Genomic DNA, 20910 nt, shown 5'->3' on the forward strand with positions numbered 1-20910 from the left:
ACTTCAGTTCAAAATGTTTATCTTCAAAATGCTAGAAATATTTAGTCATAAATCCCATACGAAGAATGAAACTCCCAGCTTTACTTCTGTATGCTCAAGCCTCACTTCAAAAATCTAAATCAAAAGAGAAATTTTCAGGTTTAAAAGTGACTAAAATAATATTTTAAAAAATCCTTAGTAAATTAATGATTACAGATCTCTGAGCTTCTTAAAAAGAGGTAAAGGGAATCCACTAGGCGAATAATTTTTTGTCTTATGGACTAACTGCTTCACCCATAGATTTAGACTGACACTGACACCACAAAAGCATACATACCTGTGTTTACTGAAGAACTATAACTGTTGATTAAAAAAGAAAATTTCCCACAAAATTTCTACCATCATGGATATTTTAAATATTAAGAATAAGAGTTTTTCAGTCTAAGACAAACCTAAGTCTTACATAAGGTAACAAACACTACCACCCACAGTATAGCTCATTTAAAATAGGCCTCACTTAAATATTAGGTTCTCAGTTTTCCTGAAAGATGTATCAGCCTGTAGTTAGAAGGGACTCATGTAATGAGAGCATTACTTAGTACATATATACTCATCTTTAAAAAGAAATCAGTTATGTTACATTAAGATGTAGAGAAAAAGTATTTAATCAACAACTTTAATGTAAGAGCAAGAGTGAGTAATGGAAATCCAGCTCTTGTAGTAGACAGCATCTACTTGTGGCAGCCAAAGATTTCTTTGCAGTAACTTTTAGCTAGGTTTAGGGATAAAAAGAAGAATGAGATGAACACATTACAATATGATGTAAACCACTGGTATGGTTTTCACAAAAGTGGAAAAGATTTAATCAGTGAATAAATGCTACAAATTTGCCAATCGATTTTTAACTTCCCCTAAATTTATATTTTGATAAGCAATCTCTAAGATTTCAACTCTACAATATTTGATGCACAAAAACACAGAAAAATGTTTTAAGGGAAGAATAAATTATTTTAAGTTAGTCAGACTGTTAAGATATATTTAAAAACCTGTATTCCAGAACAAAAGTCACAGATGACTAACAGAAAAAAAAAGAACGCACCTATATTTGGGTAAACAAAGCTATGTAATACACAATTACAATAAATTATTATGGTATAACTTTGGATACTGTTATATATTTAGCCCAGTTTTCCAAATAACAAGTGCATGCTTTCTCTCTAGAAAGTGGAAGATGCACTATTGTACAAAGCAAAGATAGCACAGGAGAACTGGGCACTGTAAGAATTGGAGGATAAAGGTTAAATCATTTCATTCAAATCTTTGAATTCTAATTCCATCAACTCAAAAGTTAAGAAGGGCTTTAGCTTTCAAGGGTTATCACATGCATACATATTTGAATACAGGCACAAAAACTCATCATTTTTATTTGGATAACAAAGGGTCTCCAAATTATATTGAAAAATAAATCCTAATTAATATCACTCTTGTAAAAAAAGTTTAGCACTTTTCACAAATGATTTATGTAAAAGAGAAAATACACATAATTTTATAATATCTTAAACTCTTTTATTCCCTACCATAGACATTTTGTCTTTTGTTTTCTTTCCGTTTTCTACAATTTCCAACTTGTACCTGTGTTTAATACTGCTTTAGTCTGCTAAAGACATTAATTGATTGCTTTTCTAAATCTAAGGATTATATATTTTTATTATAAATATATATCACATATTTTCGTAAAATTTTGACAAAACCGAATAAGCATGCCTTGTTTTAAGTCCATGCTCCTTCCACTGTTTATAAAATCTGATTTAATGATCAAAAAATTCTTGGTTGTCACTCTTCTGTAACCACAATCTTCCTTCTGAACTGCCACCCAGTTTTTACATAATACTAACAAGCAACAGAAAAACCAAAGAAATTATGTTAATCTTAGTTCTTCCTTTCGACACTATAAAATAATGTGAACTTTTTAAAAAATGAAACAAATACATCCAAAACTCAATACATTCAAATGAGCTGAGTTCCTTTAAGGTAGTTACCTTGGAAGGCCACAGTTCATTCTCCTAAGTATACTGCCACTGCTCAAAAAACCTTTAAAACTCTTTTGGCATTGCTTTCAAAGCCAGTTATATACTTTCTGCATTACCTCAAAGTCAGGTGGAAGTTTTGGAAACTTTCATTTGGTGCCAAGTAATGGTAACTAAAAATAATCAAGCTTCCTAATACTATATTTTTTAAAACAATGTATAATCATAAAGTTTAGTGTGTGTGACAAATTAACTTTGAGTGCAATTCTAAAAGAGTAAACTCAGCAGGTTTTGGGCAATGGTAGATTGCTGGCATTAGGAAATAACCTTCCAGCATGATCACTATGCAGAGTAACATTCATTTAGCTGTCTATGTTCTGGCATATTCGTTTAAAGCGAACATTCTGAGAGTTAGTATTCTTTTGAAAAGGAATATCACTCTTTAAAAAAAAAGAATTTTATTCCTTTAAAGCATCACTGTCATAACTATGCACGTGTTTTGTTAGAAAGTAGTTCTCCTTACTCTGTCAATAAAGACTACTTTTAAAAACTTGAAAGCAAATAACCAACTTATTTGCCCCCAGGCTTTTTAAAATCATTAACTGAAGATAAAATAATTTGAAATTTCGAAGGTACTAAAAAACAAAACAACTCCAAATGTAATAAAAACACATCAAGAACCAAACTACAATTTCTGAGCTGCACTGTTTATTTTGCTGCTTGAAACCTAAGTGACAGTATGCCACTATAATTATGGGGTTTCGTCTAAACCTTTACTACACTGCAGGTACAGAAATATACGGACACATTTTTAGAGAATTGACATTTTGCAAAATGCAGCAAACATTTTAATTTATACATGAGAAAAGGAAGTGTTCAAAAGGGTATGCATTTCAAGTTATTGCAGGTTATTTGTGAGAGAATTTCTGCAGGTAAAACATGTTTAAATTTAACCAACAGTAGCGTGTCAGTGTATTTAAAATCATGACAAAAATCTTCTCTCTGGTCATGTTGCCCATGACAAATTACTATGATGTTGTATGTTTAGGGCAAGATGTCAATACAGCATAAATCCCATGGTATTTTGGTTTTCTTCTGGAGATTAAAGCTGTTTTTCTTGGGATAAATGCAGCAGCAAAACACAAACCAGTTGATCAAAAAAGCACTTCTGCCATAACTCCAATAATTTTCAGGACACATCAACCGACAGTAGTTTTGCCATTCCCAGTTCTTTTAAGGATTACATCTCTGCACTGTTGCCTTAAGGACGTCTGTAAAAGCTTGTTCTCTGTTAAGCCAGTTTACTGACTACAGCCTGGTTGAGAGAATTTAGTTGGTTGGTCCATTTATCTAGTGCAGTATATCGTGCACCACCCCTCTTCTGATGATCCAGTTCAAGGAGTTGGTTGACTTGATCAATTCGGCCATGAATAGTGCTAGAAATAAATAAATAAGATGTGTCTACAAAAGACTTTCATCAAGCACAGTTTCTGGATTAATGTTTCATAAAATACAGTATCAACAAACGCCAAAAAAAAAAGCAGCTGCCTACATTAAATGAGTTCAGTGTTAGTTTTAACTTCACTGTGTTATTCAAACTCTAGATAGAAACCAGATTTCAGATACTTTTCATCAGTTTCACTGAAAGACCCATAAGGCATAGATTTATCCGATTAATCAAAGGCAAGTATCACCTGTGAAGCTTTAAACAATGTACTGTTTTCAAGTAAGACATAATTTCAAAAATGTTATGTACCACATACCCTATACTTAAAAACATACATAAATACTATTCATTAAATAATTCTTCGGCTGTATATAATAAGAAATCCTTCTGAAAAATCATTTAGAACTTTTTCTGAGATGTGTTTAATATGCTCATTCATCAAAAACCATCACACATACATATATACCTCTTCTAATAGAAAACCATACCCAAGGGTGCTTTATATGAATAATCAAGAATCCAATTGTTACCTTTGTCACTATTATTCAAAACTTACGGTACCAAATATTTTGTGATAAAAAATAGTAAAGTACTTACTTATCCAATATGCACTGCACCAGCAAGCTCTCCACATCAGCTACATCTATGTTTAACTCCTAAGACAAAAGACTTGTTATATACCAATTAACATTTTAAAGACTTCATAATTTTACATAATCATTCTAATTTTAATTCATGTCTATCACTTAAAAGAAAATTAGTGAAGAGAAGATAAGATTTTTAAACACATTTCATTATCACTTCAAAATATACCCGAGAACACAGGTACGATAAAGACTTAAATTTTTAACTTCTGAAGCACATTCCTGCAACAATTTTATTGTGGTTGAAGTTAACCCTTCATCAATTACATATTTTAGCCACTACTTTCCCCTACAATTTTCTCTGAGGGTGAAAGAATCCTTAAAAAGAAATTTAGTGATTCCTAATTTATTTGTTACAATGTTAAGGCTCTTTTCTGTTAACTCAATTTATGCCAAGAAAACAGAAAAATTCACATTAAAAGTAAAGCCCAGTCCCAGCTACTCAGGAGGCTGAGGTAGGAAGACTGCCTGAGGTCAGGAGTTCAAGACTACAGTGTGCCACACTGTGCCTGTGAATAGCCACTGTATTCCAGCCTGGGCTATACAGCAAGACCCTGTCTCTTAAAAAAATAAATGAATAATTAAAAGTAAAGCCCTTAAGTTATGTTTAATTTAAAAAATGTATTATTATAATAAAATGTTACCAAGTTAGAGTGACTCTTAAATGGAAGACTGGTATACTGCATTTATAACTATAAATTATAAACATCATTAAAATCTATGAATATAAGTACCTTAGAAATAAAAGGAATATGTATTCTTGTGTAAGGCTTAATTAATTTTATAAGCACTTGTGTTCTGATGTTTCGCAAAAGCTCTGAAAGACAAAAAATTAAAATGACATTTTATTTAACAGTTTGTATGATATCTTTATGGATCATTATGTACTCCTAATTATCTTCTCAAAATACATCTTCCTGCTTGGCAAGGATATAAAGTGTTTAGATTTTAAAATACCTGGGTCAATGGATGCACAGTATGATCAGTTGCTGCCTATCCCATAATTTCTTGTTCCTACCTCCTTGATTTTGTTGACGTTGAGACTCTACTAAAATATTATTTTGCCTTCTCAATATTACACTACTTATCATTTCCTCAACAGTTAATATCTTTAAAGAAGCTCTGATTTATACCAGCCAGCCAAGTTCCTTGTTTTAGACTCTCTCAAAACCTAGAGTACTATATTTTATATAATGCTTTTACAATTTCCTCCAGTTTTGTCTGTACAACAGTTCTTAAAATTTTTTAAAACCAGGTTGAAATTCATGTACAAAGATTCTACATTTTTCTATATCTATAAACTGCAGTATCATTCCAGGTTCATGTAAGAACTTTTAAAATGTCTGTTGATTAAAAGAGAAAGAAAGATGGGGAACAGAACATTACTTCTGATGCATTTGAAATTTAGTTCCAAATGGTCATTTAAAAACCTTCAAATAGCTCCATAACAGGTGGGAAAATCTGAGCTATAAAAGAAGTCCAAGAGCAAAGAGATGATTGCAGTCTTTGGTAATTCAATATAACTTGCTAAAAACCTCATTCACTTACTGGTATGAAACCTTCACAATGTTACCTTATCTTTCATAGCACATATATCTTAGCATTATCTATAGCAGGATATTTTCATAACTTTTGTTATTTGTCAAAAATAAACCTTAAAAATTAACTTTGAACCTAAGCATCAATAATAAACATGCAACAGCATCTATATTAGATTTTTTTAAAAAGGGACAGTTACCTTAAACAAAATGGACATTATATATAAACTTGACTATAGTAACATGAAATTGGTCAATTTCTTTAAAAGAGCTTCATAATTTTAAGGAATATCCCATCCAATGACAGCATTTAGAAACATATCTATACTTTGCAATAGACAGAAAGAAAACAGCTTAATGCCATGCAGCTTCATTAAGAGGCATTTCTTTGACAGTGGCAAAGAAAGTAATAGAATCCAGTTGGCAGAAAGAACATACCTTCAATGTGTTCTCTTATGAAAGGATCATCCATGATGTTGCTGTGATTTGTTTTTAGAATCTTTTCAAATTCAGTGATGTCATTATTCTGATAGGCACTAATAGAAAAACAAAGTGTAAATTATGTCAAACATGAAGAAGTTATGTATTAAATCAGATAATCCAAAGACCCTGCTTCTCAATTTTCATATGCAAAAATCTAAGTAATATTATACTTTCTGTCATGGAAATCACAGTTAAACAAGCACACATAACCTTCTGCCAAAAAAACATAAATTTCCTTTTCATGCTTTTGGTTTTTTAAAAGAAAGATTAAATAAATCTTCTTTTGGGGTTATATATTATATTTATACAAAGTTAATTAAAATCACCTCAATATCTTACTTCTGTTAAAAGTTGGCAATAAAACATTTAACAACTATTTAATGTTTGATGTTTTCAAATGAAATTGTGCATTTAATTCCTAATTGTTCATAATGAAAGGAACCAGGTTTCATGTACACTACATGAAGGGGTGTAGCCTCGTCTTTCAAATGAGAAAGTATATCCTCTGTGTAGGTTATTCAGAAAATGCAGCTTCCTAATTTTTATCTTCTAGAAAGCTACCAGCAACTGTGAAAATTTTCAAAAGGAACATTTCTCAATCCCCTGTTGCAGAAGGCCAAAGACTGATTTATATTCATGATTCTCTGAGGTATCTAGTATCTCCTCTTGAAATAATTCTGTAAAGCTCTATGGGAATTGCTAAAGGTGCTGAGAAGGAAGAATCCAACCTTCTGGATATGGCACCATTGTCTGCTTTATACGTAAGACATTATCATCAGCTATACTGCATGCCCTCTGCTAGTGCTTCCATCTGTTGGGTCCCAATGTAACCTCATGTTAGGGGCACATGATTCAAGTGCTTTGACAGGAATTATTTTCCTCTAGTCTCCTGGCAACTGACTAGGAAGATAAAATTAGGAAGCATTACTTTCTTACCTACCCCAAATACATTGCTGTAATATACTATAGGAGGACATATTCAAGCATTGAAAACACTTGCACAAACATTTGTTTTATATTTGTATACATACATATTTTAAGTGTAAGACATTCTTCCATTTCTTAAGTGGGGTTTCAAAACAAACATCTTATACAAAATTGTGGGACACCATGCGTCACATCATGTGGGTCAAAATTTACCATTAAAATAAGTTTTGAGTTCTAATACAGTGGCTTCGCTGGAGTAGTTGGATATAATAAATTTATAAATGTCATTATATATTCTGATATAGGTCAGATAAAGGTCTGACAAATCAGTCCTTTAACCAATTTTAATGTACTTAGCCAATTTAATTTATATAAAATATCAATGTCTAGGGTAAAGCTTTTCCTCAATATTTCTTAAGAGTTTTAAAAGTGTAAACTGCTGCTTAGCAATTTAACATTATAAACAACTTTGGTTATTACTTAATGTGACCAAATGTGAATGAAATAAACTATCTGAAATAAAGATGGACATTTCCTTTAATAATGAAAAGCAACCTAATTCAACAAACAAATCAAAATAAAGAAGTAAACAATAAAGAAACTGATTTAATGTGGTAACTTAAGGTTTTTAATTCCAAACTGTTCTTAGTCCCCCTAAAAAAAAACGCTTTTTTTTTTTTACAGCCAAAATTAAGGTTTAAAAAAAGTTAAATGAGGACATTTTACACAGGAACTTTAATATCATGAAATAAGCTATCTTCTCCAAGTATATACAATTTATATGTAGGTGACCCATAATGTGCAGTCTAATAGTATTTTCTGTTAAATGAAAAAGTACTATAAATAGAACTTCTGGTCACCTAAATTATTTACATGTATCTGCAAAAAAAAAAAAAAAAAAAAAAAAAAGCCCTGCCTCATGTCCCTAACTACATTTTTCCAGCTGTGGTAAAACTCAGCTGTACAACTTAAAATAAAAGACTTGAACAAATTTAGTAAATTTCTTATACTTTTTTAATGAATAAAACCCACAAAAACCCTGGGTTCCATTTATTCTATGCCTGGAGGAAAGTTTCTCTTACTCACTAATTCCTTTTGCAAAAATGGGCCTTTTCTTCTAGGTTTTTTGTTTGGTCTTATCTTCCATAATTTTGTCAAATATTAATTGACTATGGTAGGTTCTTCAGTGGTTAACCATCATTACATCTTCCTCCACAGAATCATTCAATAAATCTTGGGTTTCTTACCAGTACGACCCTTCTGTCACCCCACACTCCACCTCAGAAAATTATCCATTGTAAACTTTTTTTTTTTTTTTTTTTGAGACGGAGTCTTGCTCTATCGCCCAGGCTGGAGTTCAGTGGCGCAATCTCAGCTCACTGCAAGCTCTGCCTCCTGGGTTCACGCCATTCTCCTGCCTCAGCCTCCCGAGTAGCTGAGACTACAGGCGCCCGCCACCACGCCCAGCTAATTTTTTGTATTTTTAATAGAGATGGGGTTTCACCGTGTTAGCCAGGATGGTCTTGATCTCCTGATCTCATGATCCACCCGCCTTGGCCTCCCAAAGTGCTGGGATGACAGGCGTGAGCCACCACGCCCAGCCTATCCATTGTAAACATTTTAAAAAATACTTTCATCTTGTCATTGAGAAAATATATGAGTAAAAAAATATGCTTATGCTGTCTTGTCTTACTGAAAATTCTTGACTCATCTTGGACTACTTCGTAATTTCATTCTGGATTAAGAGAGGTATAGGTAGTATCATTGTGAAATAATGTTTTAAGACATCCACAATCAGTTTTCCACTGAAAGACACAGGTGCATGCGTGCATGCGCAGACAGACAGACACACACACGGATAACAGGAAAACTAAGCAGTACTTTATAAAATCTTGTGGCTACAGAAAACAGCGTAATAAATAAACTCAGAAGATAAAAATTCTACAAACTTTTCTAAGAAAATACAAAAGGGCAAATGTTGAATATTAACTGAGTTCTGAAAAGTTTTATCTCTCTATCCTTTATGAACTGCTTTAAGGAAATTTACCTTAACTGAAATACAAAATCTTACCTTACTAAATTCGTCATTGCTAAAATTTCTGGATCATTTTTGTACGGCTTGGCCTAAACACAGTAAAGAAAAAAATTAACTAAGTATATGTACAAAGAAACAACATTTTAAAAAAAGAAATAACATTTATTTCCAGATAGCTGATAAGAGAAATTAACAATTAAAACACATGTACCTCCTGTGAGTCAAATGGATTTATTCCCGATTTCATAAGCATATTTGCTAAGACCAAATATTTTAAGCAAGTGGTTCGTCTTGGACTTCCAGATTCATCATAATTCTTGAAGGCTTCAAAAAAATCAGTGTGTGCCTTTTCAAATTCACCTTCCCTCAAGTGCATTTTACCACCACATTCTGTGAAGAATGAGACATGAGAAAATAGGACATTTTCAGTTCTGTAATAACAAAACTGACCGCCTCATAAATGCCAAATGAAAACTATTTCAGTGCCTTTCAGTTTTTAAATTCTGTAACTTGAATACTACTGGCCCCAAGGTATACACTGAAGTTCTAAAAAGCAAGAGTTTAATTAAACACTTTGATATCTCCCCATGCCACTGCCCACCCTCTGCAAACCAAACTTGCCTCTGATAACTCCCATAATCAGTGGATGAGGGATGGCAGACTTGATGTGAAGTGACTGTTCATAGAGTGCTTTAAGTTTTTTGTTATTTTTCTGTGCTGTGTACATTTGAATTTCCAAAGCATATATTTCTAATAACTGTGTACCTTTTTTCAGATCATCTTCTCCATCATCAGTCTAGGAAAGCAAATATTTAACTTTAGACAAGATAGAATTCAGACAGTAATTCTTATTTGCATTAGCCTGGAAATCTTACATTTATAATACTATTTCCATGTGAAAACACAATACAAATTTTAATTGGGAGCTACAGTACTAAGAATACCACTTGTAATGGCCAAAAAGAAACTAATACATCCTTTCTACTTTTTAGTTATGAGATAAGGAAAAAGTAGCCAAAGGTTTTTTGTATAGTAGTCCTTCCTTATCCACAGGGAATATATTCCAAGACCTCCAGTGGATGCCTGAAACTATGTATAGTAGTATGTTTTTTCCTATATAGTAAGTCCTCATTTAACACTGTCGATAGGTTCTTGGAAACCATGACCTTAAGCAAAACAATGTACAATGAAATCATTTTCTCCCCTCATCAATGTAGTGTTGAACAAAACAACATTAAATCACAGTTTCTAAGAACCTATTAACAATGTTAAGTGAAAACTTACTGTACAGACATACCTATGATTAAGTTTAATTTATAAATCAGGTACAGTGAGACATTAACAATAACTGATCATAAAATAGAACACATAACAATATACTATAATAAAAGTTATGTGAATGTGATCTCTCTCTCTCAAAATATCTTATTTTCAGGCCACAGGAAATAAGCTGACCACAGGAAACTGAAATTGAAGAAAGTAATCTGTGGATAAGGGTTGGGAGGACTGCTGTACGTATGAAATGTTTTAATGTTTATGTTTTTATCTAGGAGATTTATTATTGTCTTCCCCAAATCTTCACAACTGCTTTAGAACCACTTATTCAATTAAAAAGCCCTTCCTAAGTCCCTTCCACATGCCAGGCACTGGGTCTGTCATGGGGAAATACAAAGTTAAAAAAGCCAAGGTTCTCGGTCTCAAAAAGTTCACACTCTAGTAGAAGATTAATCTGTCAGTAGATAAATTACAATATAAGTGACAATGACTAGGTGAAGCATAAACCAAGTGCCTAGGAGAATGAAATAGGGACTAACCTTCCTGGAGGACGTCACAGGAATCACAAAAAGGTGCTGACATTTGAGCATGACTTTAAAGTTGACCAACAGCCCACGAAATGTGGGCCATGAAAAATAGCAATATGATCAACAGGAAGATATTCATAAATATCTCACACTGACATACACTGAGCCAAAATTTATTGGGTCTTCAAACTTAAAATTCTGTTTAATTATTCACTAATGAATCATAACCAGAGTAAAACATACAATATACAAAACAATTTATACATCTAGAGTATCCTGCATCTTTCCCTGAACATACTTCCATCAAAGTACTAAGTAATATAATGCTATTTACCATCCTGATAGCATTTTTATGTTCTTAAAGCAAAACTTCTTCAAAGGGTTTTCTCAAATTCCTTATATACATACTGAAAGACCCTCCACCATTCAGAGATGGCTGCTCCAGCATTTCCATTTCATAGGGAACTGAACCTCCAGTTGGTTATGCATCAGACTAAAGCATCCTAACAATGTATAGATAAGAAATAATTCCTAAGTGACTAATCTGCTTTACAAAACTATTGAATATCTGCAGGTGATTCATTTAGAACAGTTTCTTAATCGTTTCTCCCATTCACAGAAATTACACATATATCATTAAAATAATACTACATGGTGGCAAGCGTGGGGAGGGGTTGAAAAAAAGTAGTACGTGGCATTGGAAGAGTTTAAAAATATTTAAAGCAGTATTTCCACGTTCAATTTAAACTAGTATTAAATGATGTATTTGGTTAAGACAAAAAAGGGAATATAAAATGAAAGCCTGGTTAAAAAGTTATAGAGCCATTCTGTCCTGACCATATGGCTTTTCAAATTTAAAGTAATTAATTACAGAAAATAAAGAACTCAGTACCTCTGTCACAAGAGCCATACTTCAAATGCTTGATAGCTACACATAGCTGGTGCTACCATATTTGATAACAGATATAGAACATTGCCAGTATCACTTAAAGTTCTGTTGGACAGTGCTGCTAGGATTCATATAAATTGGAATATAAAAATATCTTTATTACACGTTTATAATATCCTAGCTCTGTTTTCATAGGGTATATAACTACATATCAATATAATAGTAAGTATTACAATAGGCCTGTTTGTTTATTGATACTGGTACCTCATTAGACAAAGAATAAAGATTGAGGGGCCGGGCATGGTGGCTCACACCTGTAATCCCAGCACTTTGGGTGGCCGAGGCGGGTGATCGCCTGAGCTCAGGAGTTCAAGACTAGCCTGGGCAACATGGCAAAACCCCACCTCTACAAAAAAATACAAAAAATTAGCTGGGCATGGTGGTGTGCACTTGTAGTCCCAGCTACTTAGGAGGCTGAGGTGGGAAGACTGCTTCAGCCCAGGAGGCAAAGGTTGCAGTGAGCCAAGATCGCACCACTGCACTCTCCAGCCTGGGTGACAGAGCCATACCCCCTCTCTCTCAAAAAAAAAGGTAATTTTATAACTTATTTTCTAAATTTTATTTTTCAGATAATGCTTAAACTAAAACATCCCTAAACAATATTTTGAATATAATTATTGCTTATACTTTTTTTTTTATGAAGAAATATTCAGAAAAAAATAAGGGAAAGCTACCTGGCACGACTGATGTAACTGGCGTAGAATTTTTTGAAGCTTTCCATATTCCTCTCGTTCTAAATATAATTTTCCAAGCTGCAAGAAAGCAAATTTATTAAAATCAAGATTTCAACAGAAGATGTGCATCTTTAGGAGACTTTATTAAAAACACCCACCCACTTTTCAAAAGAAAAGTGTAAGTATTATAACGGTTACCTTTGTGTTTGTCTTAAACCACAGTCTATCATTCTTAGCATCTTTCAAAGCTTCCAGTGTTGTTTCATAGAATTCCTGCAGTAAATCCATCTGACATAAAAAATCAGAATTCTATAATTGTAAACAGCAAATTTGTACCTGTTAATAAAGTTAATTTGAACAAACTAAAAGTGCATCTTTGAACTTTAATACACATAAGATACACTATCTGTATCTTACTGAATGTCTTCTACAGTCCAAAAAATTAACAAACTGAAGCAAAATACAGACCAAATTTACAAGTGCCATGATGCGTTGTTTTATAGAACCCAGAAAATATTTCCCCATATAAACATAGTGCTGTAAGTTCTCATGCTGTAATAGTACACGTTTGTCCTTCCCAATCTAATAATACATTCTGTATTTTATTTTACTTTTTAAAAAGCTAGTCAAGTGAAGCAGTGGGAGTGGAGAAGGAACAAAGTAATCTGTAACTGGTTGTGCTCAATTAGCTGTAAATACCACTCCACTCAGATCAGCCACTCATTTCATATTAATAGCAGTAAATGAAATGTACATAGAACTAGTTGTATTATTACTAACAGTGTATATCTTATTCACTCAACTCTTATTTGGAGCCTACAATGTGGCAAACACTAAGCATGCTGGTGAAGAAACAAAGAATAAGCTCCTTCCCTCAAAACTCTTCTATAAATGTAACTAAGTAACTCAACTGCATAGCTTTTAAGTCACTGGTAAACCATGGAGGTGGGTGGAGAGAAAAGTCTAGTATAATTTTAGCTATGTCTAATCACCACCAAATCACCAATCTGTGTGGCATTTTTTCATGGAAATCATTATTTGTTTTACATCTTGTTAAGTTCCCCTGCCCACCCTCTTCCCCCCGCTTCTGGCTTTGCCTTTGTTTGAATATCTAATTCTCTGCTTAACAGGATCAAGAAGAGGACTTTAAGAGCAGGAAAATTTCACATTTTCAGAAAACACTCTCTATTTATGCATGACTGCTGATGGCATATTGAATAGAACAGAGTACCACCCACCCAATATCTGTTGTTACTTTCAAAAGACAAAAACCTTACATATAACCACACACAGAGCATGCAGTCCTGAAGTTTCAAAATCACTCGATTCCCTCTCCCTGCTCCAATTACTGGCATAATATTTATAAACAGTATATAAAATATGTTTTGATGACACTCGTTTTTAAGAGTTGGAAAACATTTTCCCACTTTAGGAAAGCTCCATGATATATAGCTTAACTCTAGAATTAGTGTCGTTAAGTGTTAATATTCTAACAAAACATGTAAGTTTACCTTCCTCTATTGGCATTACATAAAATTTAAATGTAAAGAGTACAAACTGCCTGAAAAAAATGACATCTAGTAGAAAAGACATTAAATGAGGCTGATTCTGATCTGAACATTCTTTGATTATGAGTACAAAAAGTATCAAATATTCTAAGAAATACTAAATGACATAGAGACTATATCTTGTACTCAAGTATCACAGAGTAAGAGGACGAAAAACTAAAACTGAGGACTATACTGCTTACAAGGATAAGGACAAATCATCCAATTAAAAATTATCTTAGCAAAAATATATATAAAATAATCATTGGTTTTCTTAATAACCAAAATCTGACTCATAATGAAAGCACTATCACTCCCAATACCTTCTTTAGTTTCTTTCATCAGTAGCTCTTCTTTCATTATCCACCCATCCTTTGCAGAAGCATTTACTGAGCACCTGTTGAGTAATGCCAAACACTAACTGATAAGAGCACAGGCACTTCTCAAAGATTTTAATATAACCAAATCCACACAAATAACCTGTGATTCAGTGTATTTAACACCTCAGAATGGCTAGCTAAAGTGTTAATGTAGTTTATTAGAAGGACCTGTGGTAGCAACTGTACAGGAGTCTAACATAAGCCTGAAAAGTTGTTTACAGATTTTAGCATCTGAAGGCATTATTTAAAGAGATCAAGCTGGAGTTATTACCTTTTACTATTATAAAATCAGTAATATAACCAGGAAAATAGTACTTATCATTTTTAAAGCATACTAATAACTAGCATAACTACTTAAATAGAAGCTCTAGGCCTTTCCATCTATAAAGAACAAAGCCCTTACTATAAATAATAAACACATTGATCGTCCCAAGCGGGGAAAATTGAGTCTAACCTGTTTAGAAGTAGAGATATAATCAAGAATAGAATTAATGGATTTTTCAGAATAATTTCTTGTGACTGCACTCCGAATATAGGTCAATAGCTGCTTATATCTATTCATCATTTCTGGAAAGTTTGTCTGTGAGAAAAGAAAAATGAATTGTCAGATGCAAATTTAGGTACTAAAATATGTACACATGATTAAGGTTATAGAATACACTACTACATAATGAAATGTAGTTCATATAGTTCCTAATATAGTTTTGTAAAAGAGGAACTATGTATGACAGGAACATTGTAATTATCTTAAATTTGAAATGACTAGATTACTCAAACCAAATGTATAAAGTTAGCTTATGAAACAAGTACAACTGCTAAATTTTCCAAATTTCAGAAACTGTTATTGCACAACATATTTAAATCATAAAACCTACTAAAATATTCATAAGCCAAAACATACAAATAAAATCCAAGTTTTTTCTTTTTTTTTGAGACAGAGTTTCGCTCTTGTTGCCCAGGCTGGGGTGCATGGCACGATCTTGACTCACCGCAACCTCCGCCTCCCAGGTTCAAGTGATTCTCCTGCCTCAGCCCTCCAAGTAGCTGGGATTACAGGCATGTGCCACCACACCCAGCTAATTTTGTATTTTTTTTTTTTTTTTTTAGTAGGGACAGGGTTTCTCCATGTTGGTCAGGCTGGTCTTGAACTCCCGATCTCAGGTGATCTGCCCGCCTTGGCCTCCCAAAGTGCTGGAATTACAGGTGTGAGCCACTGCACTCGGCCAAAATCCAAGCTTTCAAATGCCTTGGGTACCTGCTATGCAGGATATTAGCTATATTCTTCCCTGTAATTTTATCCCTTCTTCAGGAAGCTCTGCAATAAGAGTTACCTGTTTCTTTTCTCCCTACAACTGGCTGGTTATATATAAAAATGTGAAATTAAACAATTTTTTCAAGCCTCAATACTCGTTTCAAGTCAAGAAAAGACCCCCCATCTAAGGTTCTATTCAAAAGTAGATATAGTAAATGTTGTTATTCCTTGTATTTGTACTATTGAGGTTGTTCCAGGAAACAAGAAAGGTCTAAAAAATAAAGGAGTACTGAGACTTATTCTGGGAGAGGTTTACCAGTCCTAAGTATATCCTGTAAGTCAATTTATGAGTCTAACCTTATAACCTGCATCCACAATCCTCATAATCTGCAATTGCTGTTAACCTCTCTTTTTACTGAGTTCTATTTTCTTTTTTTTTTTTTTTATCAAAGACATGAAGCATTGGCAGATACAAATGCTTCTTTCCTTGACTAACTGAACATATGTATTTATTAGGGTGAGGAATAAACTAATAAGGCTGTAATTATCTTGCTTATGACAATACATTCTACCCTGAGGCACAGCATGAAGAACAAGAAAACTTGAGAACAATCCCTGAAACCTTCTAACCAAGAATTGAATTACAATAAAGAAAACAGCAGAGGTAGATGGGAAAAAAAAAAAAAGGACAGAACTATGGAAATATATATATATATATAAAACCACTTCTGTTTCCAAGTTTCATGTGGGGGTAAATGATAGGTGACATCCTGTCAATGAGCTGCTAAATCCACATTACAGTACATATCTTGCAGCAAAAGGGAAATCAGAGAAATACGACTATCCTAACTTTGAAGCTGTATCTTGGCACTGAAATAGGAGTTTTGCAAAAAGTTACAGTTTTTGGCTGGGCTTGGTGGCTCGCTCCTGTAATCCCAGCCCTTTGAGAGGCCATGAGCATTGCTTAAGTCCAGGAGTTTGAGACCAGCCTGAGCAACATGGTGAAACCCCGTCTTTACAAAAAACACAAAAATTAGTCAGGTGTGGTGGCATGCGCCTGTAGTCCCAGCTACTTGGAGGCTGAGGGAGGAGGATAGCTTGAGCCCGGGAGGCAGAGGTTGCAGTGATGCAGTGAACCAAGACTGTGCCACTGCACTCCAGCCTGGGCAACAGAGCAAGACTTCATCTCAAAAGAAAAAAAAAAAGTTAGCTTTGAATTTATCTCATGTTATAATAATTTATAGCTCATTTAAAAAACAATTACATTCTAATTAAAGACTGAAGGAAGAGTAGGTAAATTGGTCCCAGAGAAGTTGATAGTGAACCCTTCCAACTTTTTACTATAAAATCACCACATATAACATAGGTCCTACTCTGAGTCCAATCAGAAAACGAGAGGGGCAGATACAGAAGCTGAAATCACTCTTGTGAACCATAACTTATTCACAGATGCTGCTACAGCAAACAAAAGGTAGATAAGATAAACAAAATAACATAAAATGCAAAAAACCCTCTCCCTTCCTTCCCACTCTGCTGAAGGTAAAATGGCAAAACCAAGTCTTAACGGTAGCACAGTGTTCAAATGGACTCGAAACCACCGCTAGTACGTTAAAATAGCAGATTTCTATAGGGACTCTTGGTATTATCTCAAATCACAGAACCTACGAGTTAAACATTCAGCCCCTAATGGCACTATAATTGTTTAATCACAAATTTCTGTCCCTTGAAACACTTGGTGCTTCTTCCACAGCCTTCTAAGTTATTAATCTGAATACAGTAAGTGTTTGTGTTTAATATTCTTGCAAACAGAAAATGGAAAGAAAGCATGGGGCTCTGGGCAACATAGAAATGTTTTGAGAGTATCAAAGCAGTAGGAGTAGAAAGGGTAAATATAATGCAGATAATTTTCATTCTTTAACTAGATTTAAGTGCAATATACAATATACTTAATAACATTTAACATGTTTTGAATTGTTCTGATATATTTTGGGGAAGAAATGAACAAAGACATTTTGTCAACAGCTTCTGTAGGAGATGCCATGGAGTGCCCCTCCTATTAAAGGTGAGATAAACGATACCAGAGTGACAGTACCTCAAAAAGAAGAGGTACAAGATTAGTAGAAGTTAACCTGGATACAAGTACTAGTCAGACGGGATAGAGAAGCTAATGGAGAGGTGGAGGAAACACATCATATGGGAAATACAAAAACAGGGGAAAAAGAAAGTGGTAACATATCAGCTATTCTTCAATTTGCCATAGTTCCTGAACCTTCCAACTGCTTCACTCCCTGCTCATCTGAGCTTCAACTTCATCTTTCTCTCAAAAGTTCTTCTCCTTTAGTGATCTAAGATTCATGTTTGTACCTAGTCCTATCATCTCCTGATCCTTTTTCCCTCCACTTCTACCCTGTATTCTTTATCAGTTTAAAGAAACCGAGGAATGACATTTTGAGTATAATGCCATAATTCCAGTTTCTCTAGAATAAGTTATGAGTTCATTCAATAAAATATTTGAGCACCAACCAAATGACAGTCACCATTATAGGTTCTAAGATTATAACAACGAATAAAACAAAGTCCTGCTCTCATGGAGCTTACAATTTACTTGGGGGGAGGGGTGGTGTGAAGAAGAGCAATAAATAATAGATCACATGGTGACATATGCAAAGAAAAAGAGCAAAGAAGAAATTTAAGTGACGATGGGAAGAATGCTATTTTATATCAGGTGGTCATGGGAAGGCCATCCTGATAAGTGGTGCCATTGAGCAGAGACCTGAATCAAATGAAGAAAAAATCCATATGGTTATATCAGAGAAGAGCTTCTGAGGCAGAGGAAACAGCAGGTGCAAGCCTTTACACAGGATTGTGCTTGGGATGACTTGAGGAACAGCAAGAAGGCCAGTGATGGAGCAAATAAAAACAGCAGCAAAGGATGAGCTTACATAGGGACTTGTAGGTCATGGTAAGAATTTTGGATTTTACTGAGGGAGATGGGGACCACTAGAAGATATGGAGCAAAAGAATGGCATAATCTGACTTACATTTTAAAAGGATCACTCTGCTACTTGTGGAAAACTGTAGCAGGGTAAGGATGAAAGTAAGGAGACCAGTTAAGAGGCTATCTCAATAATCCAGGTAAGAAATCATGGTGCCTTGGACCAGAGTAGCAGAGGTAGAAATGGTAAGCACAGTCATACTGGATGTAAAGCCATGTGGATTTGCCAATGGATTATTTGTGGGGTAATAGACAATGAGAAGAGTTAAGCATAATGCTAACGTTTTGGCCCTAGTCAATGGAAGAGAAACTCTTTATAATAAACAGGAGAATTTTAAAACTCCAAAGTAAACACTAATCCTTTGTGGAAAAGTCAATCTATTAATAATGCAGCCCTGGCAGGCGCGGTGGCTCACGCCTGTAATCCTAGAACTCTGGGAGGCCAAGGCGGGCAGATCACGAGGTCAGGAGATCGAGACCATCCTGGCTAACATGGTGAAAGCCCGTCTCTTCTAAAAACACAAAAAATTAGCTGGGCATGGTGGCACGTGCCTGTAGTTCCAGCTACTCAGGAGGCTGAGGCAGGAGAATCACTTGAACCCAGGAGGCAGAGGTTGCAGTGAACCAAGATTGCACCACTGCACTCCAGCCTGGGTGACAGAGCGGGGGGGGAAAAAAAAAAAGCCAAATACTGTAAATGCATCTAAAAGAATAAATTTTCTTAAATAGAAAACTTCTGTATCCTATGAAGAATTTTTTTTTTTTACTTACTATTACTATAGTCCCAACTGCAGAGCAGACTAAATATAAAAACACATCCAAAGAAGTACTTTAGAAAAGAAGATATAATAGTACTTTGTCGTGATGAGGTTTTTACCTACAAAATTTATTAGTTTAATTCCCCTCAAAACAAATCTTACCAACTTGAAGTTAATCTTAATCATTTGTTTCAGTGCTTTAAATCCCCATTCTCCTTTTTCACCTTCAAGTTCCAAAACCTAAAAAGAGGAAGAAATTTTTAGTTTATCTTAATATTAACACATTATTTTCTAATGATGTCCAATGTGTAAGTATTGAATTAATTTTACACTATATGCATAAAAAACATTTCCCCAAGGATACCACCATTTCTCAATGTCATTTTTCAGTCTTTAAAAAAAACAAGTTGTAAGATGCCTACATAAGGATAAGCAAGCTTCAAGTTCCTTCATCAGCAAAATAAAGAGACACTTCTTGATTATTACGTAGTTTCTGAAATATTTTTTCCCCTGAATAACCAACCTATGGTAAAAATAATCCGTAAGTGTATCAGTAAGTCAAGAAATCAAGCTATTCATAATAATGAAACCACAACTGTATGATTTACCCCTAAAAGAAACAAGATTGCAGTGATAATACCTACTGACCATCATGTTGGTGGTTCTGCCAGAACCATCCTAGTTTTTCAGGACAATGGCCCTGCTCCATAGACAGCTTGATTGGAAAAAACATCAGGATAACCCTTTTGAAACACTTGCTTGTGCTGCCTAATGCTAACTGATAGGATAATTAAGTATTCAAAACACATTTCTGAGATAAAATCACCTGGGACTTATTTGTTCTAGCATATCATAAAAAAAATTAACACATAGAATCAAATGGAAAAGAATATAAACCTTTTGGAAACTGCTTAATGCCGCTTTTGGGTCATCTTCTTTTAATGCTTTGGAATTATAGTACTGATTTTCCAAATCCACATTTGGCTCGGAGTTACTGTCTTCAGAGTATTCCTGTGTTGGAAAGAAAGAAATATTAAAAGAAAAAAAGAAAAGAAACCCACACGTAGCAATGTAAAAAGTGAATGCTGTTAAGACAGAAAAACCACATATTTTTACAAAACAAAACAACCCTGAATACATACGTAAAATGCCACTGATATTCAACTGTTATATAAAACCAGGGTTTGAAGAGAGGAGGAAGGAGGAGTCAAAATCAAGTGTATAGCAGAATATAATCATTACTTTCTTTCAGATGAAAGCTAAAATTTCTATACAATCAACATAAAAGAAGAATGTAACCTAATATTGGTTAATGACCCCAATTCTGTAGTTGTTAAGCTTTCGTTAGTCATGAAATCTGAGGGAAACCTAATGTAGATGTGTTCTAATTATTAATCTTTGGTTCTGTAATCTAATTTTTCTATTCCCCAAGTCTAAATTTCATTATTGTAACATGGTTTAAAACTAGCTAGG

At 34.0% G+C, this 20910-nt stretch overlaps 1 protein-coding gene across 2 annotated transcripts in view; it reads right to left on the reverse strand.

Moving 5' to 3' along the window:
- Window positions 1-1377: 1377 nt before the first annotated feature.
- Window positions 1378-20910, reverse strand: part of COPS2 (COP9 signalosome subunit 2) — a 29660-nt gene continuing 10127 nt past the window's right edge. The window contains exons 2-13 of one of the 2 annotated variants that reach the window (XM_004056159.5): window positions 20335-20448; window positions 19600-19677; window positions 14887-15012; window positions 12704-12793; window positions 12506-12583; window positions 9702-9876; window positions 9292-9470; window positions 9117-9169; window positions 6074-6171; window positions 4832-4914; window positions 4051-4109; window positions 1378-3442 (exon numbers count right to left, since the gene is read on the reverse strand). In XM_004056159.5, the coding sequence (XP_004056207.1) occupies window positions 3298-3442; window positions 4051-4109; window positions 4832-4914; window positions 6074-6171; window positions 9117-9169; window positions 9292-9470; window positions 9702-9876; window positions 12506-12583; window positions 12704-12793; window positions 14887-15012; window positions 19600-19677; window positions 20335-20448 (1278 nt within the window). In that variant the 3' untranslated portion in view covers window positions 1378-3297. Of the gene's footprint in view, window positions 3443-4050; window positions 4110-4831; window positions 4915-6073; window positions 6172-9116; window positions 9170-9291; window positions 9471-9701; window positions 9877-12505; window positions 12584-12703; window positions 12815-14886; window positions 15013-19599; window positions 19678-20334; window positions 20449-20910 lie in introns of both variants that reach the window. The other variant, XM_004056160.5, reaches the window with a different exon arrangement.

This window comes from Gorilla gorilla, chromosome 16 (assembly GCF_029281585.2).
Source record: "Gorilla gorilla gorilla isolate KB3781 chromosome 16, NHGRI_mGorGor1-v2.1_pri, whole genome shotgun sequence".
In the NCBI taxonomy this organism is placed as follows: domain Eukaryota; kingdom Metazoa; phylum Chordata; class Mammalia; order Primates; family Hominidae; genus Gorilla; species Gorilla gorilla.